Consider the following 24,586-nt stretch of genomic DNA (forward strand, 5'->3'; position numbering starts at 1 on the left):
TATTCCCCAGGCTCCTCCATGAGGCGAGGGAAGAGATTGCTGAGTCTCTGGCTAGGATCTTTATGTCCTCGTTGTCCACGGGAATGGTACCAGAGGATTGGAGGGAGGTGAATGTTGTCCCCTTGTTCAAAAAAGGTAGTAGGGATAGTCCGGGTAATTATAGACCAGTGAGCCTTATGTCTGTGGTGGGAAAGCTGTTGGAAAAGATTCTTAGAGATAGGATCTCTGGGCATTTAGAGAATCATGGTCTGATCAAGGACAGTCAGCATGTCTTTATGAAGGGCAGATCATGTCTAACAAGCCTGATAGAGTTCTTTGAGGAGATGACCAGGCATATAGATGAGGGTAGTGCAGTGGATGTGATCTATATGGATTTTAGTAAGGCATGTTACAAGGTTCCACATGGTAGGTTTATTCAGGAAGTCAGAAGGCATGGGATCCAGGGAAGTTTGGCCAGGTGGATTCAGAATTGGCTTGCCTGCAGAAGGCAGAGAGTCGTGGTGGAGGGAGTACATTCAGATTGGAGGATTGTGACCAGTGGTGTCCCACAAGGATCGGTTCTGGGACCTCTACTTTTCATGATTTTTATTAACGACGTGGATGTGGGGGTAGAAGGGTGGGTTGTCAAGTTTACAGACGACACAAAGGTTGGTGGTGCTGTAGATAGTGTAGAGGATTGTTGAAGATTGCAGAGAGACATTGATAGGATGCAGGAGTGGGCTGAGAAGTGGCAGATGGAGTTCAACCCGGAGAAGTGTGAGGTGGTACACTTTGGAAGGACAAACTCCAAGCCAGAGTACAAAGTAAATGGCAGGATACTTGGTAGTGTGGAGAAGCAGAGGGATCTGGGGGTACATGTCCACAGATCCCTGAAAGTTGCCTCACAGGTGGATAGGGTAGTTAAGAAAGCTTATGGGGTGTTATCTTTCATAAGTCAAGGGACAGAGTTTAAGAGTCGCGATGTAATGATACAGCTCTATAAAACTCTGGTTAGACCATACTTGGAGTACTGTGTCCAGTTCTGGTCGCCTCACCACAGGAAGGATGTGGAAGCATTGGAAAGGGTACAGAGGAGATTTACCAGGATGCTGCCTGGTTTAGAAAGTATGCATTATGATCAGAGATTAAGGGAGCTAGGGCTTTACTCTTTGGAGAGAAGGAGGATGAGAGGAGACATGATAGAGGTGTACAAGATAATAAGAGGAATAGATAGAGTGGATAGCCAGTGCCTCTTCCCCAGGGCACCACTGCTCAATACAGGAGGACATAGCTTTAAGGTAAGGGGTGGGAAGTTCACGGGGGATATTAGAGGAAGGTTTTTTACTCAGAAAGTGGTTGGTGTGTGGAATGCACTGCCTGAGTTAGTGGTGGAGGCAGATACACAAGTGAAGTTTAAGAGATTACTAGACAGGTATATGGAGGAATTTAAGGTGGGGAGTTATATGGGAGGCAGAGTCTGAGGGTTGGCACAACATTGTGGGCCAAAGGGCCTGTACTGTGCTGTACTATTCTATGTTCAATGTAAAAGATGTCTCCTGTGGGAATGACATTTATAACAGTGAAATACAACAACCAACATGCCACATTGAGCTTGTATGTGGCAAAAACAAGAGGACCAGCATTATGACTACAGCTACAACTTGATTGGAGATCCATCCACCATTAGCATGCCACATCTTCTGCAATAGAGTCAACTGAAAGTGAATTATGAAAGGTACTGGATGATGCCACAACTGTCTCCATGAAGTACAGCAAACCGCTGCCCAACAGAGGACAGGCAGGTGTTGGTGCTACCCTCTGTGCCTCTGGTTGGAAAGCATATTGGACCAAGGAAGGACCATGCTGCTCAGTGGAAGCATGAAAGTGACAAAAGCATTGGTCCGACTACAAAAGTTTTTGTAGGCAGCATATCCGAGACAGCTTCTGATACGTTAATCAGGCAGGTCCTTGCAGAACGTGGTTGGTTTTAAGCTGGACGGGAGTTCAAGGAGCTTCAGGAAATTTGCAAGCCTTCGGCTTTTGTGCATAAAAAGAACCAGAATCTACCCTTTGTGCATTAAGAATATTGCATGAAGTTCAAGTTGGAAACAAAAGGCAGCTTGTAAAAGTAAATGCAAAGACCAAAGCCCAGCTGGATGAAGGAAATTCAAAATGAAAGGAGTCACTGGAGGTATGAAAACAGCGAATTTGTCAGATGATATTGTGGATGAGGAAACCAAGAGGAGAGATCAGGTTATAAAGGGAGCAATTGAAAGATTAATAAGAATACTCCAGTGAACTAAATGCACCTTCCCAAGATCAAGATGCGCAAACTAGAAGAAGTAAAAGGACGGAGAAGAAAGGTGTCCAGAGCTGTCAGAACCACTTCCTGCTGTCTCAGTATCAACATTCTACAGCCACCATGGATGAGGCCCCAGAAGCTGAGACCATTTTCGCAGGCGCATGTTGCATCCGCCAAGCAGTGACCTTCCTTGACAGGAAAGATGTTATCTCACAAGGGTAAGAAATCCTCCACAGCAATTAAATCTTTAGGCCTGATTGAACCAATTTAAAATTTACTATGTGGCTGATGTCTTATTATAGTAGTTGCATTATATAATAACTGTGTATATAGTTGAGATGCATCCTACATTGAATTGGAATTTATAGCTAAGCAGGAAGGAGCGTTATGTATTTAATATTTCAATAATATTTGGGTAATGTTGTAAATATATTGATTAAGCATTATTTGTTATATATAATTTATTGTGGTTATATGTGAAAGTACAAAATGCCCGGATAGTGGAGATCACACCTGTGGCTGTCCCCCTCACCAACAAATATCTTGTTCTGGATGCTGTTGAGGGGGATGACCTGACAGGGGACGTCCATGGTGACCGGGTCTCTGGCACTGAGCCTGGCGCTGTTGTGCAGGAGAGAAGGAGGGAGAAGAGGAATGTGGTAGTCATAGGGGATTCCATAGTCAGGGGAATGGACGGGAGATTCTGTGAGCCTGATAGAGATACCCGCATGGTGTGTTGCACGATCAGGCAGATGAATGCGTGGCTGAGAGACTGGTGCAGGAGGCAGGTGCTTCAGATTCTTGGATAATTGGGATCTCTTCTGGGGGAAGTAGGACCTGTTCAAAAAGGACAGGTTACACCTGAACCCGAAGGGGAATAATATCATGGCGGGGAAGTTTAATAGAGCTGTTAGAGAGGGTTTAAACTAATTTGGCAGGGGGATGGGAACCGGAATGACAGAGCGGAGGAAGGGGAAAACAGAAATAAATCTAAAATAGTGAGCAGTAAAGATATCAGGAAAGACAGGCAGGTGATGGGGCAAATTTGTAGCCATTGGGATGAGTTGCAGTGCAATAAAGTTGCAATGAAATCAAAGCGAAAAGTACCAAATACTGGTCTTAAGGTGTTATACTTAAATGCACGCAGCATAAGGAATAAGGTAGATGATCTTGTCGTACAGCTACAGATTGGCAGGTATGATATTGTGGCCATCACTAAGACATGGCTAAAGGATGCATGTCTCTGAGAGCTGAACATCCAAGGATACACGGTGTATCGGAAGGATAGGAAGGTAGGCAGAGGGGAAGGCGTGGCTTTATTGGTAAGAAATGATATTAAATCATTAGAAAGAGGTGATATAGGATCAGAAGGTGCAGAATCTTTATGGGTTGAGCTAAGAAATCGCAGGGGTAAAAGGACCCTGATGGCAGTTATTCATAGGCCTCCAAACAGCTGCAGGGATGTGGACTACAAATTACAAGAGGAAATAGAAAAGGCTTGTCAGAAGGGCAGTGTTATGATAATTGTGGGGGATTTTAACATGCGAGTGGATTGGGAAAATCAGGTCGGCACTGGATCTCAAGAGAGAGAATTTGTAGAATGTCTGTGAGATGGCTTTTTAGAACAGCTTGTTGTTGAGCCCACTACGGGATTGGCTGTACTGGATTGGGTATTGTGTAATAAACCGGAGGTGATTAGAGAGATTAAGGTAAAGGAACCCTTAGGAGACAGTGATCATAAAATGATTGAGTTCACTGTGAAATTTGAAAAAGAGAAGCCGAAATCTGATGTGTCAGTATTTCAGTGGAGTAAAGGAAATTACAGTGGCATGAGAGAGGAACTGGCCAAAGTTGACTGGAAAGGGACACTGGCGGGAAAGACGGCAGAGCAGCAGTGGCTGGAGTTTATGCGAGAAGTGAGGAAGGTGCAAGACAGGTATATTCCAAAAAAGAAGAAATTTTCGAATGGAAAAAGGATGCAACTGTGGTTGACAAGAGAAGTCAAAGCCAAAGTTAAAGAAAAGGAGAGGGCATACAAGGAAGCAAAAATTAGTGGGAAGACAGAGGATTGGGAAGTTTTTAAAACCTTACAAAAGGAAACTAAGAAGGTCATTAAGAGGGAAAAGATTAACTATGAAAGGAAGCTAGCAAATAATATCAAAGAGGATACTAAAAGCTTTTTCAAGTATATAAGGAGTAAAAGACAGGTGAGAGTAGATATAGGACCAATAGAAAATGATGCTGGATAAATTGTAATGGGAGATAAGGAGATGGCAGAGGAACTAAATGAGTATTTTGCATCAGTCTTCACTGAGGAAGACATCAGCAGTATACCGGATACTCAAGGGTGGCAGGGAAGAGAAGTGTGCGCAGTCACAATTACGACAGAGAAAGTACTCAGGAAGCTGAATAGTCTAAAGGTAGATAAATCTCCTGGACCAGATGGAATGCACCCGGATGTTCTGAAGGAAGTAGCAGTGGAGATTGCGGAGGCATTAGCGATGATCTTTCAAAAGTCGATAGATTCTGGCATGGTTCCGGAGGACTGGAAGATTGCAAATGTCACTCCGCTATTTAAGAAGGGGGCAAGGAAGCAAAAAGAAAATTATAGACCTGTTAGCTTGACATCGGTGGTTGGGAAGTTGTTGGAGTCAATTGTCAAGGATGAGGTTACAGAGTACCTGGAGGCATATGACAAGATAGGCAGAACTCAGCATGGATTCCTTAAAGGAAAATCCTGCCTGACAAACCTATTACAATTTTTTGAGGAAATTACCAGTAGGCTAGACAAGGGAGATGCAGTGGATGTTGTATATTTGGATTTTCAGAAGGCCCTTGACAAGGTGCCACATGAGGCTACTTAACAAGATAAGAGCCCATGGAATTACAGGAAAGTTACATACGTGGATAGAGTGTTGGCTGATTGGCAGGAAACAGAGAGTGGGAATAAAGGGATCCTATTCTGGTTGGCTGCCGGTTACCAGTGGTGTTCCACAGGGGTCCGTGTGGGGGCCGCTTCTTTTTACATTGTACATCAACGATTTGGATTATGGAATAGATGGCTTTGTGGCTAAGTTTGCTGACAATACGAAGATAGGTGGAGGGGCCGGTAGTGCTGAGGAAACGGAGAGTCTACAGAGAGACTTGGATAGATTGGAAGAATGGACAGAGAAGTGGCAAATGAAATACAATATTGGAAAGTGTATGGTTATGCACTTTGACAGAAGAAATAAATGGGCAGATTATTATTTAAAAGAATTGAAAGTTCTGAGATGCAACGGGACTTGGGAGTCCTTGTACAGGATTCCCTTAAAGTTAACCTCCAGGTTGAATCAGTAGTGAAGAAGGCAAATGCAATGTTGGCATTCATTTCTAGAGGAATAGAGTATAGGAGCAGGGATGTGATGTTGAGGCCCTATAAGGCGCTGGTGAGACCTCACTTGGAGTACTGTGGGCAGTTTTGGTCTCCTTATTTAAGAAAGGATGTGCTGACGTTGGAGAGGGTACAGAGAAGATTCACTAGAATGATTCTGGGAATGAGAGGGTTAACATATGAGGAACGTTTGTCTGCTCTTGGACTGTATTCCTTGGAGTTTAGAAGAATGAGGTGAGACCTCATAGAAACATTTCGAATGTTGAAAGGCATGGACAGAGTGGATGTGGCAAAGTTGTTTCCCATGATGGGGGAGTCTAGTACGAGAGGGCATGACTTAAGGATTGAAGGGCGCCCATTCAGAATAGAGATGCAAAGAAAGTTTTTTAGCCAGAGGTTGGTGAATCTATGGAATTTGTTGCCATGGGGCAGGGGAGGCCAAGTCATTGGGTGTATTTAAGGCAGAGATTGATAGGTATCTGAGTGGCCAGGGCATCAAAGGTTATGGTGAGAAGGTGGGGGAGTGGGACTAAATGGGAGAATGGATCAGCTCATGATAAAATGGCGGAGCAGACTCGATGGGCCGAATGGCTGACTTCTGCTCCTTTGTCTTATGGTCTTATGGTCTCACATAAATTGCAAACATCATCGCACTACCATGTGATAAGTGCGCACGCTTCACATAAAGTAAACACAAATATGGACTCACATTTCGGACTCCTGTGTCTTTTAAATTAGCTTAATGTTTTGAAGCTGCATAACATAACATAAGGGTTCTAAGTTTGAAGCCAGTCTAGATTGGCAGTGTATGTGTGGTGTTCCTGTTGAGGTATTGAGTAAGATCCCCTCTGATTATTTAGGTTAGATTTCAAATTCCCGTGATAACTTATTAGAGAAGTAGACTCCATCTATGATTTGAATACAGGTGGTAATGGGATGAACAATTGCTTCATTTGATTCTCAGAACAAATGAAGTGATTGTTCATCCCATTACCATCTGTAGTCTAGTGCAATGCAGCTGCACTTCTCCCCCTGTGAGACATTTCAGTTATGATGAATTGGTACATACCATCACAGTTGCTCAAGTTAAACAACATTTGCTGGGGCAAATGCAATTAATGCTGCATATCTCAGTTAGAAATAATAGAAAAAATATTTGGAAGAATATTGCCTGGGGAAACGTAACAGTTATGAAGAGCTGAATATTTTCATGGGGGAGGAGTGATGGAATATTTTTAATCTTTAATCTACACTGTGATGAATATTCAGAGTTAATATTGCTCCTTTTCCAGCTCATAGAGTTACATATACATTTCAAACAGTAAGGCGTTGCTCCTTATTGCTGAAGAATTATTCACCTATTCATTCCAGGAAAGGATCACTTGATACAAGGAAGAAAATGATTCGGTCTCTTCCCAGTTCTGTACTTTTTTCTCTGTTTCTAATGCAGAAGTGCTGTAATGATTGGAATTAATGATGCCTTTTACATTAAGAACAGCATACAGCTAGTAATATTAGGTCCATTTTTCAGTTAGTTATGTGTGTGACTATTAAATTTGATCTGTGGAAGAAAGAACACTTATTATCTCAGTACTATAACAATGAATGCATTCATGCTGAGCCCAGTTAATATATTTTTGTCAAGTGATTAACAAAGCAGCAACAACAATGCCTTCATTTTGCTTTCCTTAAATTTGCCTTCCAGATCGTGCCTCTGGTGCAGGTCAGGTTTATGAGGCAGAGCAAAAAGTAGCGTGAAAGAAGATACATCTAATTTTTGTGTGACGTATATAGTCAGAATTTTTTTTTGGAGGGGCTTGCATTGTCAGCTACATCCAATGAATCTTGACTAAGGCTTATTAGTCTTTGTTGCAAAAGGATCTCTAATTGTGGGTTCTCTTCGAAAGGCTCGGGATGTTCCAGGAACTGTTTGTATTTCAACCATCCATCAAAAAACAAATAACGCAGCCAAGGCTTAAGGACTTCAGCACAAGCTTGGAAATGATTAGTTATACTACTATTGCCACCTCTACAACATCTAGGGCAATCCAGTAAACTCCTCAGTTTGCAAGGTTCTCAGTCAAGCTGTACAACACTTACCTATGAACCAGTTAGCTGTATTTAACAGGAGTTCAACATAGCAGTTAAATCACAAAGACTCAACAACTCAACCAATCTCGGTGGATGGATTTCCAGTTTATGTTACGTACCCCGTAACTGGGTTGCCAAACCAGCAGAAATGGATCACTCAGTTGGAGTCTGGATTACTAGAACTAAGAAAGTTTTATTAAAGAAACAAGCAACACAGTACTCTAATCAAAAGGATAATAAATGCAACAGTTCAGCAATGATAAACACACATGTACACAGAATTAGGATAACAGGATTAATCAAGCTCTATCGTTGTCTAGGGGTAAATGACCAGTTTCAAAGTGATGCAAAGTTCAGTTCAATTGAATTCAGTTCGGTTCGCAGTAATCACTGTCGTGGGAGATGGACAGTGGGGGGAAGGAGAAAGAGAGCAAAACGAATGAAAATTCAAATGGCTTCCACACAGACCTTCGATATTCTTCGCAGTCAGCTTTCAGGCGAGCCCTTTGTGATGTCTTCTGAGGTCACCGACCATGACCTCTCCGTTTCCAGATACGATCGTTTCTCTGCGGTGAACCTGGCACCCAGGCAAGGGTGGACACACACACCAGGTTCCTGCCGATCGTGCCTTTCCACCCTGTGCGTCTATGGCTTGGTCCTGAGACCAGCCCTCCAAAACTTCCGGGGTCTCGTTACCTCGTGGTGTCGTGTCTGTCTTGCCTTAGCGAACCTGTCCCTTTTTATCCCCCTGCTGGGGTATCACCTGTCCATCACTTCAAACAGTTCAGGGTTCAAAGGGGGAGCCGATCTTGACAGCTCTCCTTCCGTTAAACTCTCTCGTCCCTTCATTAACATCTCCAAATGCTGCTCCATTGTTTTCCTTATCTCTCTTTCTCCTGAAGACAGGTGGCAGACCAACTGCTGATCCCACTGGTGCCAGCACAGGACAGCTAACATCTTAATCTATGTGTATTCTCGTCACACCTCCCACCTTTAAGGATTTTTACCGGGGTAAAAATTACAAACATGAATACATTATTTGATACACACAAATATACATCTTTATCAGCTATTTGGCTAGTAAAGTGAATTTGAAGTTGTCAACACCTGACAGACAGTCAGCCATCACATTTTCTGTTCCTTTTATATGTGTTATTAATAATCCCTTCGACCAGGCTCCAACTTAGCCAACTTCATAGTGGCCAAAAACACTGATGAATTGCGATCAATGTAACCTCTCATTGGGTTTCGTCCCAGACCACAATAACAAGGGTCGTCCCATTCTGACTTAGTTTTCTCTCGCAAGGGCTTAGTAGGAGGGGGAGGGGTAGTAACCGCAGAATTATTGCAAAACTTCCTACAGTACCCCACCATCTCCAAGAGCCTTCTGAGGGCCCTCTTGTCTGTCGGGGTTGGGATGTCAGAGATAGCCCGCACTGTAGCTTGCATCGCTGCCAGCTGCCCCTGTGTCACCACAATTCCCAGATAAGTGACCTTTGTGTGGCTGAAATCATTTTTTTCAAGGTTTACTATCAAGCTGGCTTCAGACAGCCGTATTACATCGCCAATACACACCTCTGTGTTCATCAGCCCTTTCGTCACTGAATTACTCATTCTATAGGAATGTTGCTCACTAGGCTGGCCTAGTGTAACAAACACCACCCAGCGTCCCAGTTCTTTGCATCGCCTCGGGACAATCAAACACACGTGTGCGAGTCGTTTAATTACTTCTCCTAAAGAGTTGCTTTGTTCGGGGATTAAGGGAGAGACCTTATCAGCAGAGGTGGCCAAAACAATAGCCTTCTCCCATCTGGTCGATACCATACTCATCTTTTCAAAATGGTTTTTTTCTCTTATCAGGGAGACCCTAGCTTCATTGATTTCCGCGCTAACACCGACTAGGTTTGTTAGCATATCAAAAGCCTGTGACCGTCTCAGTTCGCGCCTGCCATAATCAATAACATCCTTCCTCCGGTGCAGCCGGTAAACCTCTTTCATGATTCCACCAACTGTTCCCTCCAGTACCGCAAAATGTCCACCGGGGGGTACCTCGTGGGCCAGGTTAAAAATCTCATCCCCATAACTCTTTTGCACCACCCCCCATTCCTCATCTGCGGGTACGGTACTTGGTCTCCCTTTCTTCCTTAGCACTTCCTCCTCCACACAATAGCCTACTGGTTCCCTTTTTAATTCTGCGTCAGAGAGAGCTGTCTCCGCCAAAGCCATCAGCCCCTCGTCTCGCTCCTGCGCCTGCACAAATTCTTTCCTGGCTAATGCTACGTCTGTCCCAGCTCCCTCACTACCTCTTGTCTCACTACACTCCTTCTTTTCACTTTCTACCCCCTTCTCGTACAAGGCTGGCAGAAACGTCTCAGCTAAATTTACTACTGCAGTCCCGTAATGAACCTGTGAGTCCATGGGCGGGGCCTCAATGCTGGCAGGCTGACCTGTCAATCTCACGGCTGGGAACACAATTCCCCCGGCGAGGTCATTACCGAGCAAGACTTCCACGCCTTTCATCGGTAATTTGGGCCTCACCCCGATCGTGACTAGTCCAGAGACCAAGTTGCTTTGTAGGTGTATCTGGTGCAAAGGACTGCCTCTGTCCCTCCCACAATACCTTTCACCTTGACCTTCCCAGTCTGGGTCTCTGAGCTAAACTCTAATACACTCTTCAATATCAATGACTGACACGCTCCCGTGTCTCTCCAGATCCGCACTGGAACTGGGTTTAATCCCTCCTTCACTGACACCAATCCGGCCGAGATGAACCTCTCGCGCCCCTCCTGAACTTTGGCAGACCTTTCCTCTCCTAGCGGTTCATTTACCATCTCTATACAGCCAGTCAAAATCGCTGTTTTTCCTTTTCCCGTCTCCTTCTTTGGGGCAAAGCACCTGGACGCAAAGTGTCCGACTTTCCCACAATTATAACAGACGACCCCAGGAGACTTCCTACCAGACTGCTCCCGGTCTACCTTATCCTTCTCACTAGTCCCCGGCTTACTTTCTGACTTTTCTGGCGGACTCTCCCCACCATCCTGACTACCCTTCTGGTAGCATTTACTCGGGGCAAACTTCATTTTATGCGTCAACGCATACTCATCCGCAAACTTAGTAGTTGCGGCTAACGTGGCTGCCTCTTTCTCATCGAGGTAGGGTCTCATACCCTCAGGGACACAACCTTTAAACTGCTCAATCAGGATGAGCTGTAGCAGTCTGTCATAATCCCCCTCTACTCCCTTCGAGGCACACCAACACTCACAATATGTCTGCATCTCACAGGCAAACTCTAACTACGTGCGGTCCCACTGCTTCCTCGCATTCCAGAACCTCTGCCGGTATGCCTCTGGGACCAATTCATAAATCCTGAGGATTGCCTCTTTCACCACCTCATACCTCTGGGCATCTTCCGCGGACAAAGCTGCGTAAGCTTGTTGGGCTTTCCCTTTCAGTACACTCTGAAGCAAAACAGCCCACTTATCCCTCGGCCAGTCCTGACTTGTAGCAACTTTTTCGAAATGGAGAAAGTACCGATCCACGTCGGTATCGTCAAATGGGGGAACCAGCCTAACCTCCTGGGTCGCCCGGAACCCTCCACCTTGGTTCGGCACGGGCCCCAGCTCTGCCCTTATCCTTAACTTCTCCAGCTCGAATTCCCTTTCCCTCTCTTTCTCCTCTCGCTCCAACTGTCTCTCTCTCTCTCTCTCCTGCCTTTCTAACTCTCTCTCTTTCTCCTGCCTTTCTAACTGCTTCTTTTCGTGTTCTAACTGCCGTACCCGGAACTCGTGCTCAAGTCTCAGTTTTTCAAGCTGCACCTGTACCGCGTCTCCAGCAGGTTTTTCAATAGACAACACCTCCAGCTCCCCTTGGGGAAACACACCTTTAGATACATAGTGCTCTGCGATAGCTCTGTGTATCTCCTCTCTCCTCATTGTCGACTTCCCCTTAGCAAGATTCAGCCGTTTGGCCACAGCTGCCAATTCCAATTTCCTGGCATCCTCTAATGCCTCCAAGGTCGGCGCCTTTATAAATTCCTCAACCTCCATTTTTGCTGTTTGTCTTTTCTTTCTTTCGGGAATTTTAACCTAATCAATTTACTCCGTCCCAAATTTAGCGTTCAAAATCGCGGACGAGAACCCCACTTATGTTACGTACCCTGTAACTGGGTTGCCAAACCAGCAGAAATGGATCACTCAGTTGGAGTCTGGATTACTAGAACTAAGAAAGTTTTATTAAAGAAACAAGCAACACAGTACTCTAATCAAAAGGATAATAAATGCAACAGTTCAGCAATGATAAACACACATGTACACAGAATTAGGATAACAGGATCAATCAAGCTCTATCGCCGTCTAGGGGTAAATGACCAGTTTCAAAGTGACGCAAAGTTCAGTTCAATTGAATTCAGTTCGGTTCACAGTAATCACTGCCGTGGGAGATGGACAGTGGGGGGAAGGAGAAAGAGAGCAAAACGAATGAATATTCAAACGGCTTCCACACAGACCTTCGATATTCTTCGCAGTCAGCTTTTGGGCGAGCCCTTTGTGATGTCTTCTGAGGTCACCGACCATGACCTCTCCGTTTCCAGATACGATCGTTTCTCTGCGGTGAACCTGGCACCCAGGCAAGGGTGGACACACACACCAGGTTCCCGCCGATCGTGCCTTTCCACTCTGTGCGTCTATGGCTTGGTCCCGCGACCAGCCCTCCAAAACTTGCCACCAACTTATGGGAGGCGCACCGCTTCCAGGGTCTCGTTACCTCGTGGTGTCATGTCTGTCTTGCCTTAGCGAACCTGTCCCTTTTTATCCCCCTGCTGGGGTATCGCCTGTCCATCACTTCAAATAGTTCAGGGTTCAAAGGGGGAGCCGATCTTGACAGCTCTCCTTCCGTTAAACTCTCCCGTCCCTTCATTAACATCTCCAAATCCTGCTCCATTGTTTTCCTTATCTCTCTTTCTCCTGAAGACAGATGGCAGACCAACTGCTGATCCCACTGGTGCCAGCACAGGACAGCTAACATCTTAATCTATGTGTATTCTCGTCACACCAGTGTTGAAGGAAATTTCTTCTGGGATAAAAGTAACTTTAATCCATGTCTCACAAAACCTCCACAGTATACATTGGCTATTTTATTTCTTGTAAACTTCTATTTTGTGAGGGCTTCACTGTAGTCAGGGACTCAAAATAGGCTGGATTTGACATTGTGATTGTTGAGCAGTTAAATCTATGTAAAGCCAGGTATCTTCATGAACTTGCTGCAGAAGTAAAGGTCATATTGTAGTTGACTGAATCTCCCCAATAATATTACATCTTTGTGGCTGTCCAAGATTGGAGGAAGATAATAGCTGACTGGCAGTTTCACAAATTATGCCGTTGTCCTCAAGAAATTTGTTGTTAGATATAAAAACGTGTGTTGATTTCACACACAATGTCACCCTAAATGAAGAGTTTCCAACCTTTTTTATGCCATGGACCAATACCATTAAGCAAGGGGTCCATGGACCCCCAGGTTAGTGCCTAAACTAAATCTAGTCAGATTTTTCTGAAGCAGTTAGTATAAGGATAAACATTCAAGTAAAGCAATGCTAATGCTTGAACTAGTACTAGATAATAAATCTTAACTTTGGAGCACCAGAAGAAGGGCAGGAGCTCTGTTGAAAGGGCATACATAGACATTTTTCTCTTTAGATTCTGGCAACCTTACAAGATATATATCATGGAAAAAAAAACTTTGACCAGAACATTTGGGCACCTAATCTCAACATTACGCTTTGTCTCAGATTAAAGGAAACATAAAGCACCTGCGTGGACATTACTGCAGTAAATACTAGAAAGTGACTAGCGGGTATGTCAGCACTTGGTGACTCTCCTCATACCTTAGATTTCCTCATCATTGTGCTTGGGTTACATGAGGTATCCTTAAGGCTGATTTATACTTGTGCATCAAATGTACACCATAGCCGTGTACCCTAAGCTGTACTCTACGCCGAACCCTACACCGTAGCCTAACGCGCACCTCTCCCAAAATGTAACTACGTGTCGTGGTGACGCAGACCGCAACAACTGTGATTGGTCCGCTTGGTAGCATCACATTTCCTCCTACGCTGCAATAGCTTCCCATTGGGCAACTGAAGGGCAGGGAAGGAACTCTGGCTGCAATGCTTTCCATAAAGCTTTACAGACCTCCGAAATTATGGAAGACCCTGTGCTTGATGCCAGTTTGTAGCTAGCTCCTACAGCCTGTTGACTTCCACCTGAAGCTAAAACTCGAATGGTGATTGCCAGTCTCTGAGTATACTATGTGTACACTGATGCGAAATAAATGGTTGGAGACGATGAACCAAATCGTCAAATCTACCCGCCGACAACCGAAAATATTTGAAATGCATTTCCTCGTCCATGTCTCTCAGTGGCCGGACAAGCACAGAAAATTTCACCCTCCTTCAGTTTCAGTCGCCATTGTTTGAAGTTTGAGTTTCTTGGTGTTGAGTTTCAACATGAAGAAACTCAACACAGTGGCACAGAAACCCCACCGCCAACTAGCGTTTTGGCGGTGAATTGCAGACACACCAACGCACAAGTATAAATGCTCACAACGGCGTAGCCCACTTGCATAGGCTACGGCGTAAGCTAGTACACACAGGTATAAATCAGCCTTCAGAGCGCATGTGGAGGCTGTTCAAATTTGTCCCTTGGCCCATTTCTCAGCAGAGTAGTTCTATCACCTCCAAATCACCTTTTCTGAAATCTCATGCAATTCCTCTCGTAGGCTGTCACATAAGCTTTCTAATTAAACTGCATCCTGGAGCATGTTTCCTGGAGGTTCTATGGTTTCATAGAAATTGTACAACCAACAGACACTAGATCGTTAGTCAGAAATGGACTTAGACCCTGATTTTAGAGATGCAATGTTTGTGCGTAATCCACTATTCCAGTAACTGCACATCACCAACTATGACTGGGAACTTTATCCTGAGAAGTGTTGGAGTGGAGAAACAGTTCATGAGGATTGGCAGTGGGTACTAAAGTGCATCTTATGCAGACAATTTCCTGGCTTAAGAAGAACTATTTCCAGCTTTGATGCATTAAGCATTGTTAAAAGTTTAACAAGATAATGTGGAACAAATTTGCTTGCATTAATTGGAATGTGTTCGCTTCACAACAGGTTGATAATGCTGATTTGAACAGGCCATTTGAAGTGGTGTGTGAGTCAGTCTTTGGTGAAGTGGAATCGCAGGCTGTGGAGGCTCTCGACCTGCCTGGTTGCTTTCGCATGCGAAGTCACAGCTACTTACGTGCCATCCAAGCTGGTTGCTCACAGGATGATGACTGCTTGTCTGTATTTTCTATATCAGCACCCATGATGCCTACTACAAGTGTCAGTGCTATTAAACCTAGTGCATGTAAGTACTGTTAGCAAGGATACTGGACAACCATTTTTAAATGAAGTGAATCCAGCCTATTCATTTCCACAGACTCATCTTCCCAACTCATTTTGAGCTCTTTGTATCAGAAAATAATGCAGAGACTACAGAAACAGTGTTTACTTTTCTCTATTTAGATAGAGTTCAAATAAGCTACAAGGGTTTCTGTTCAACATTTTCCTGAAATGACTTGTAAATATGCATCCAGACATAATGGGATGATAGAGCAGTGGTTAGCATAATGCTTTACAGTACAGGCAACCCTGGTTCAACTCCCGCCGCTTCCTGTAAGGCGTTTGCACGTTCTCCATGTGACCATGTGGGTTTCCTCTGGGTGCTCTAGTTTCCTCCCGTAGTCCAAGGATGTACCGCCGGTTGGAGGTTGACTGGTCATTGTAAATTGTCCTGTGATCAGGCTAGGGTTAAGTCAGGGGATTGCTCGGTGGCATGGGTCAAATGGCTGGAAGGGCCTATTTGGTGCTGTATCTCAATAAATAAATAAACTACATAAAGGTGAAAAATTCAAAAGGGATCCAAGGGACAACTTCTTCATACAAGGGATATGGTTTGAGCTGTCAGAGAAAGTGGCTGAGGTAGGTACAATAAACAGCATTCAAATGGCACTTGCATAGGTACATGGATAGGTGGGGTTTATCTGGATATGGGGCTAAGGCTGGCAACTGGAACTAGCTGTGCGGGCACCTTGGTTGGAATTGACGAGTTGGGCCAAAGAGTCTGTTTCCATACTGTATTCCTCTATGACTTCTTGCTAGTGCAGATCTTCCCTGACATAATTCATCAGTCTTTTGATTTCCTATTGCGTTAAAATAGGGATATTTACTTGGGGTTCTTTCTGCCATCTTATTCAGCCAGAGTTGTGTTTCAAGAATGTTGGGAGGGTCACAGGTCAAGAACTTTGCACTATGACTTCCCTTGATGCAATGGAAGAAAATTACCACTCGCCTTCCAAGGACAGAAAATGCTCTCTTCGATTCAGTATCATTTAGTATTTAGATTAGTGGAAGAAGTGTTTTCTGAAAATTCATTCTTCCCAGAAGTATTTCAGAGCAGTAATACTGCTCCTTTGTATCAGCATGGCAAATGCATCCTGACGTTAAAATAATAATACAGTTAAAGTCCTGTTTTAGATTTTATTCTGAATTCAATTGACTGAGCAAGAGGTGAGATAGATTATATTTAACTCAAGCACTTCAGTTGCTATACTGAAGAACTCAGTTATTTATTGTACTTTATCAAATCCTGCAAGTTAAATGCAGGAGGTGATGGGGTTATCACTATGAAAAGTACAGTTTGGATTAGAGCTAAGTGCTAAGGTCTGTCAACTCAGTTCCTACAATAATAGATCTCAAGTCAAAGTAAATCCCCCCACAGCTTTACTGCCTTAACCTTACGTCTGTTCAAAATTAAAACTATAATCTGATCTCCAGGCTCGGGCATCCAATTTATAGATATGTGTCAAATTGCAAATGAACTTGGGCAGACACAATTCATTTGCTTCAGGTCATAAATCCTTCATAAAGCAGTTGTGATAACCTTCAGAGAGTCTACGAGAAGTTTGAAGGCCAGAATTTCACACTGCTATAGTGAGCAGTATTCTTTTCAAGGATGTTGTTCAAGTAGTTATAAAGGCTTTTCTGCTTTTAACCTGGAAATAGATTCTCTAAAGATTGGATCCCAAAATAAGAATAGTTTTGAACTTGCATAAGCAAGAAAAACTCCATTCTTGGGCAAGACTTTTTTTTTGACTAATCATTGCTGTTTCGTTAGACTGCACTTTGCAAGTTTCACTAATTATAGTCTGGAAAATATTGGTGCTTCAAGACCTCAAGGATATTTACCTTGAAATTCCCTTTCAGTTTCACCCTGTCTGCCCTTTTTCTCTTTCCAGTCCTGATGAAGGGTCTTGGCCTGAAATATTGACTGCTTATTCCCCTCCATAAATGCTGCCTGACTTGCTGGGTTCTTCCACCATTTTGTGTCTGATGCTCAAGATTTTCAGCATCTGCAGAATATCGTGCTTGTACTTAAAGTCCCACTTTTCATGGAGATTCTGGGTTGAAATTGGCAACTCCAGATATTGGAAGTGCATTTCACATTGTGCGTCACATTTGTGTAGATGTTTTTCTTGTCAGGTGCACATAAATTTATGGATTTCACAGTGCAATATTCACAGCAAGTGTGCAAAGAGAAATGAGGTTGTATTATATCAAAGCATTCACAAATTGACAAGGGTTTCGTACACCTAAGGGAGTCTCTCTTCTCTGGTACTGGCCCCACACAGAGGACCTGGCTCCAGTAGGTTCCCTTTAACATGAGAAAATCTGCAGATGCAGGAAATCCAAGCATCACACACACACAAATTTGGAGGAACTCTGCCGACCAGGCAGCATTTACAGGAAAAAAAGTAAACAGTCCACACTTTGGACTGTTCATCAGGACCGAGAAAAAGAAGAGGTCAGAGCAAAAAGGTGAGAGGAGAAGAGGGAGAAGTGCAAGGTGGCAGGTGATAAGTGAAACTGGGAGGGGGGAAGTAAGGAGTTGGAAGTTTGATTGGTGAAAGAGATAAAGGGCTAGAGAATGGGGAAGACCATGGAAGAAAGGGAAGAGAAAAGGGAGGTGATGGGCAGATAACGAGGTAAGCTGGGAGAGGGAAACGGGAAAGTGGGAATAGTGAAGGGCGGGGGGGTGGGGACAATTACCAGAAGTTTGAGAAATCGATGATCATGCCATCAGGTTGGAGGCTACCCAGACGAAATGTAAAGTGTTGCTCCTCCAGCCTGATTGTGGTCTCATCGCCGCAGTAGAGGAGGCCATAGACTGACATGTTGGGATGGGAATGGGAAGTGGAGTTGAAATGGAGGGCCGATGGAAAATCCTGGTCTTTCTCACGGATGGAGATAGGTTCTAGGCGAAGTGGTCTCCCAATCTACGTCAGGTCTCGCCAGTGTACAGGAGGCCACACCGGGAGCACCGGACACAGTACAGACTCACAGGTGAAGTGCCGCCTCACCTGGAAGGACTGTTTGGGGCCCTGAATAGTAGTGAGAGAGGAGGTGCAGGGGCAGGCATAGCACTTGTTCTGCTTGCAAGCATAAGTACCAGGAGGGAGATCAGTAGGGAGGAGAAAATGGAGAAGGGAGTCGCATAGGGAGCAATCCCTGCAGAAAGTGGTGGTGAGGTGGGGAATGTGGTGGAATGGAAAGATGTGCTTGGTGGTGGGATCCCGTTGGAGATGGCCGTTATGGCCCTTTACTCCTTTACTTGCTGCTCTAATTTTGTCCCACTCTACCTCCTCCAACAACTGCTGTCCCTTTGGTAACAATCTCCGTATCATCTAGATACATGCATACCCTCATCATTTTCTAGGATTTCCTTGTCACCTCTTATAGGGCATGTCATTCAGTCACTGCACAGTGCACAGTTTTAGTCACAGACCATCAACATACAAATTCATTTGTATCTGGTGTCTAAAGAGCTGGGCATTGCCTGGTTGACCAACACAAGGAAAGGCCTGTCCCCTGTATGATGCGGGAATTCTGAGTGCATAAAGGATTTTCTGGGGTTGTGGTGGGTTCAGGGAGAACAAACAAGAGAGGTGAGACGGCAGAGTTTTTGGAGTAAGGGTAGCCCATTGATAATCAATGGTCATGGAGTCTTGGGTTGTGTGAAACTCACCTGCACCTATTCCCTCCCCTGTACCTGCCCGCTCATCTACAAATCAACCAAAGTACTCCCAGTATTGATTACCCCAGTGAGAACCCATGCAGGAATTTATTAACTGTCCCATCCACTTCCCTGACAATTCCCAGTTCCAGGTCCCAGTGACTAATACATGCCCTCAACTCTGATACTGACGACTGATTACCCCTACATCCCGACCTGTCATTATGGACATCTTCATCTGTAATGTCAAACCCCCAGTGTCATGGTCCACATGGCAAGGACTGAACCCAAGGGTGGAGGAAAGACAAGACTCCGATGAAGAGATGATGACCAAGATTTATTGATAAGAGCTCCAACAAAACCTCAGTGGTTCAACTGAGCGACACCACAGGATGTAACATTTGGAAAACCAGGACCCCGCAATGAACACTGATCGGCCGTCCACTTCATCACAAAATGTTGAAACCCCATGCCAGTCCAAAACAAACTTAACGTGATTAAACGGAAAGCACCAGGGATGGAATTAATGATTCTCGTTAAAAGAACAATTAACAAATTCAGGTGCTGGAGAAACCTAGGAGCCCAACTCTCTCCTGCTCCCCGTACAGGCCTGGAGGGCTAAATACACCCAGCCCATTAATACCACACGACCCCAGACTCCATTATCAATGGGTCATCCTCACTCCATACGCTTCCTGATCTCACCTCTCTTGTCTTGTCCTCCTGGACCATCCACAACCCTGGAAAGTCCCTTACGCACCGAGAATTGCAGCATCATAAAAGGGATGGGCCTTGCCTTGTGTAAGGTCAACCAGGTAGTGCCCAGCTCTTTGCACCAGATACAAATGAATTTGTAGGTTGACGGTCTGTGACTAAAACAGTGCACTGTCCAGTGACAGGATGATGCACCCCTGCAGAAGGTGCCAAGGAAACCCTGGAAAATGTTAAGGGTTCTAAGAAGTAAAATGAATCTCAGTGTTTAACAACCCGTCATATACAATTAAAAAAAACACAATAAATTGAAACGGGCAACTCTGGATGGTAATTTTTTTTTTAGCTTGGCTTTTGCCTGCAGTTTAGACAATTCTTGGGCAGTGCTGCGATAACCAGAATAATATTTTCCACTGTTCAATACCTCCAGATTGCATCTCCATAATCCAGCCAAATTTCTCATTGCTTTAATAGACCAGATTTTATCTGCAGAATAAGGTAGGACCTGTTGGCTGTATTCTACACTGACCTTAACTCCTGTGGATTGTATTGCAGATCAATAGGGCTCCAGAAGCCTGATGTCAACAGAAATATAGAACAAAAGCTTGGCTCCTGCCCTCAGTTTCAACCAACTCACAGAATTACTAGGGAATGATTTCAAAAAGAAGTGAATGCAATTGTGCAAGATTGATAATATCTATGTGCATTGCATAATATTAGCATATTCAACATTCTATTTTGCACAGTGATTGACAGGATACAACACACAGGGAGTGTGAGTTACATTTTCTTCTAGCATTCACCCTTAGCCATATGGGAATTGAAATGGGAATTGAATTGTTCCCTCAGTCTCTTAAGCAGCAATTTCTAGCAAAAGTCCCTTGCAATACTGCATTTAGCTTGAAATAGAACCCATCAAGACTATATCGAACTGTTGACAAGATCTCATTTGCCAAGCTAGCTGATGCATCCAGATATAGATTTTTCAATTAGAAAAGTATCGCAGGATAAGCAATTGTTGCTGTGGGAAATATTAATTGCCGTTCTGGGAAAAACTCCTTAGCTGTTTGTGCTTTGGATTATGATTGAAGGTCAGAAGGAGATCAGTATGAAACGGGGGCATGTGAAAGTTTTGAACTAGTTCTCTATGTTACCAGAAAGCTCAGCCTGAGATAATTCTATTTCGCTCTTGTCTGTAGAAAACAAATTATTTTCAGGAACATTTCATTTCATGAGATGCTTGGCAAAAATGTTTGAAAATTTGAGAGCTACACTAATTTTACTTCCTAGATTCAAGCTTGAGAATGAGCCGATGCTCAAGGTGTCTCTCACACAGATGTTGCCTGAGAGGAGCTTAATGAGGGTAGTAAGAGGATTTATTGTGTAGCGTCAGAAATCAATAGATGTGAAGTATCATCATAGAGATCTGACTCACTCTTTCTTTTGTTGGTCTCCGCTATTGTTGATGAAGAATTGTCCAGCCGAGTAGTCCAGCTGATTGTCATGACAGCTCCTCAGATTACTAACTAGCAGACCATTTTGAAGCCTTTTTCCAAAGGAGCCAATTAGATTCACTTGGTATATTTCTCAATTTAGTAATAGAGCTATCATCCGAAATTCAGCTTTGAGCCCTGGCTCTCTGAATTTCTCTTTGATTTCATCAGGATACACGACTGAGTCAATATGAATCTTAATAGTCAATACAAACCAATACCATCCCTGAACTTGCCTGTTCAAGATTCAATATTGTTTAATGTCATTTCCAGTACATAGGTGTAAGGGAGAATGAAATAATTGTTACTCCAGATGCGATGCAGCACAAAAACACAGTAGGATAATGAACACAATATTAAAAAATATAATAAATGCTGTATAAATACATAAGATAGCTTAAATACTTGGATTTAATGTACGTCCATAAAGTGACACTAGGCACAAGGCTAGAGAGGAAATGATAGAGTAGTCATTGTGGGTTCATGGAGGGATGGGTTAGTTGGTGGAGGTGCTGATCAGTCTTACTGCTTGGGGAAAGTAACTGTTTTTTTCAGTCTGGTGGTCCTGGTGTGAATGCTCCATAGCCTCCTCCCTGAATCAAAGATATACTCCACATTATTTAAGCAAAGAGATTTTTTCATCTTCTTCACGCCTCATCCATATGATTCTGAAATTGTTGGTTTATATTCCAGAAAACAGTTCAAATTTCAAAGTCTAAAGTAAATTTATCACCAAAGTATATATATGTCGCCATACACTATGCTGCGATCCATTTTCTTGTGGGCATTCACAATAAATACAATGAAACACGTTAGAATCTATGAAATACCACAAACAACCAATGTGTAAAAGGCAGCAAACTGTAAATACAAAAAAGAGAAAAATAGACAGATTAATAATAAATAAATAATTAAGCAATAAAGTCAAAAACATGATTTGTAGAGTTCTTGAAAGTGAGTCCATAGGTTGTGGAAACAGTTCAGTGTTGGGGTAAATGAAGTTGAGTGAACCTTCTGGTTCAAGAGCCTGATGGTTGAGGGGTACTAGCTGATACTAGACACGGTGGTGCGATACCTAAAGCTCCTGTACCTCCTTCCTGATGGCAGCAGTGAGAAGAGAGCGTAGCCTGGATGATAAGGGTCCTTGATGATGGATGCTGCTTTCCTGCAACAGCACTCCTTGAAAGTATACTCAGAGGTGGGAAAGACTTTACCTGTGATGGACTGAGCTGTATCAACTACTTTTTATCGACTTTTCTGCTCAAGGGCATTGCTGTTTCTATTCCAGGCTGTGATGCAACCAGTCAATGTACTCTCCTCTGCACATCTATAGAAGTTTGAAAAGTTTGTCAAAGTGGAGGCACTATCGTGCCCTCCTTGTAATGGAAGTTTTTATACTGTATATAAGCACAGAAATAGATTCCCAGGAACGTAAATTCATAACAGGAAGCATCAGAACTAAGTCTCCTGAACTTTCGTGCTCAAACTGTGAGCATCACTGGCAAAACATATACAGCAGTTACCACAAGATGATAGTGGGGTTGCTGCCTGAATCACTTGGAGCATTTTTGACTATTGAGCAGGAAGTAGTCCCTGTATAGCAGTCAATGTATGAGAGGGTCAGGATGCCAATGAGCTTCGCTCCAGAACGAGTCTCTCCACAGACAAAGAGAAAACTAGAAACAATTAAGTCTGCATTTGGAAAGTATAATTCTTTAAATCTGAGCAAACTTGAATTAAATATGATCACAGTGAACCTGCGCCAATCATATGTTGTATTTGTATTCAACTAAGGTAGACAGATGACAGAAATTGCATTATCCATGACAATACCCAACAAGCAGACAGATTTCCTCTCCGTGAATGCTTCCAGCTTGCTTTCAAAAACATAACGTTGCATTCTTCAGCCTGTCCGCACTGCCCTGCTATTTCCATGTCCTGAATCCTTTCCTGGTGGTTCCTTTGAATCTATAAACTGTTGATAAATGTTAAAAGGAAGGGAATTCTAGAGCCATAGAAGTATTTATTCATGGTAACATGAAAACATATTATTTTGCCCTGCACTGTTTTTACTTTTTCTCTTGACTTGCTCACCAAGTGTGAAATTCTGTCCATCACATGCTACTCATAAGATCATTGAATAAAGGCCAGATGAAAAAGACAAACGTCAGCAGCCAACGGCAATAGCATTGCCAAAGCACTCCAGCTTTTTCCCTAGACAATAAGGTCCACTTTTCATGGATAGGAGATTGGAAGTTAAAGTATTGAAATGAGAATCAGAAATTTAGACAAACTGTGAGGTGAGGGTCCTTGCCTGTAAGCAAATTAATGTAACACACAGTTGGAGCAGACCTTCATTAAAGCGTCTGGACCAGATGAACAAAATGAGCCTGTGAAATATATCATTGTCATTCCAAATGTAAAATGTATGTAATGCTGCCTTGGAGATTGCTGGCCTCCCAATGTATGAAAGGATGTACAGTATTTCCAATTGAGGGAGTGTAATGAGTGTTCACCATACCAGTTTCAGTGAAGACAGTTGTTCCCCGTAAAGAAGAATTACGCAAACTGGCCCAATCCTCTCAAATTTTTAAAAATATGTGATGATCAACATTCTAATGGGGTACAAGAATATTTTTACCTGCTGGGAATATCTAGAACTCGTGGTTTAAATATAAGAACATGGCCTTTCAGGAATGAGGAAAAAAAAGCAAGAGGACAGTAAATCTTAAAACCTTCTTCCCAGGACTGTGCAGGCTAACTCAAAAAGAGAGTGATAAGTTTTTGGGTGTTAAGGGAAGCAAGGTTATTACCGAAAGGGGGTGCTGGTCAGCCTGATCCTACTGAATGGAGGAGCAGGTACAGAGGACGAAATGGCCTATTGCTACTTGTTTTTCTTGGGTTGTAATATTTCCTATACCAAAGGGGACCATCCATTTACATTGGCAGATTGAAATCTTGTCACTGACTACTCTGATAGCATTATGATGCAAGGGGCAAACTTCTCCCCGGGAGGATCAGGCCTCCATAATAAGGAATCATATCCCATCATGCAGCAGTGGTGCATTTTCATCCATTTGATGTCTTGGTAACAGTGTCACTCTAAAGGTAAGCTGTTGAATTCTGTATTCTAACAAGTTTCTGTCTTGAAACCAAATTTCCAGCATTTAATTATAAGAAAGCTCCTCCAGTTCCTCCGCGAATGGCTACAAAACCAATCATTTCAGTGACAGCCCAGAGCAGCACAGAGTCAACCCAGGATGCCTACTTTCAGAATGAGGTGAACCGGCCCACTTCCTGGTCAAAAGACATTAAATCTCAGTGCAATTCAATGGACAGTCTCGACAGTACCAAAGCACTGAACCTGGCCTTGGAATCCTTCGCCCCAAGTCGTTCTTCAATGAAGAGCTCCGAGGGAACTGGAATTAATAAAGGCGTCCTGAGTCGCGATGAGCCAAAGCTACAGCCACGCCAAAGGAAGTGGCGGTCGTCTGTCGGGATACAGGTTAATCACATTATTAACTCTT

The 24,586-nt window shown here is 43.5% G+C and overlaps 1 protein-coding gene across 12 annotated transcripts in view; it reads left to right on the top strand.

Annotated features, from left to right (window-relative positions):
• The window catches only part of LOC134338201 (disks large-associated protein 2-like), a 787,855-nt gene that overhangs the window by 731,766 nt on the left and 31,503 nt on the right, over positions 1-24,586 (top strand). For all 12 annotated transcript variants that reach the window (XM_063033864.1, XM_063033863.1, XM_063033857.1 and 9 more), the window contains 2 exons: positions 14,913-15,150; positions 24,224-24,564. In XM_063033864.1, the coding sequence (XP_062889934.1) occupies positions 14,913-15,150; positions 24,224-24,564 (579 nt within the window). The remainder of the gene's footprint in view (positions 1-14,912; positions 15,151-24,223; positions 24,565-24,586) is intronic.

The sequence above is a fragment of the Mobula hypostoma genome, chromosome 26 (genome assembly GCF_963921235.1).
Source record: "Mobula hypostoma chromosome 26, sMobHyp1.1, whole genome shotgun sequence".
NCBI lineage: Eukaryota > Metazoa > Chordata > Chondrichthyes > Myliobatiformes > Myliobatidae > Mobula > Mobula hypostoma.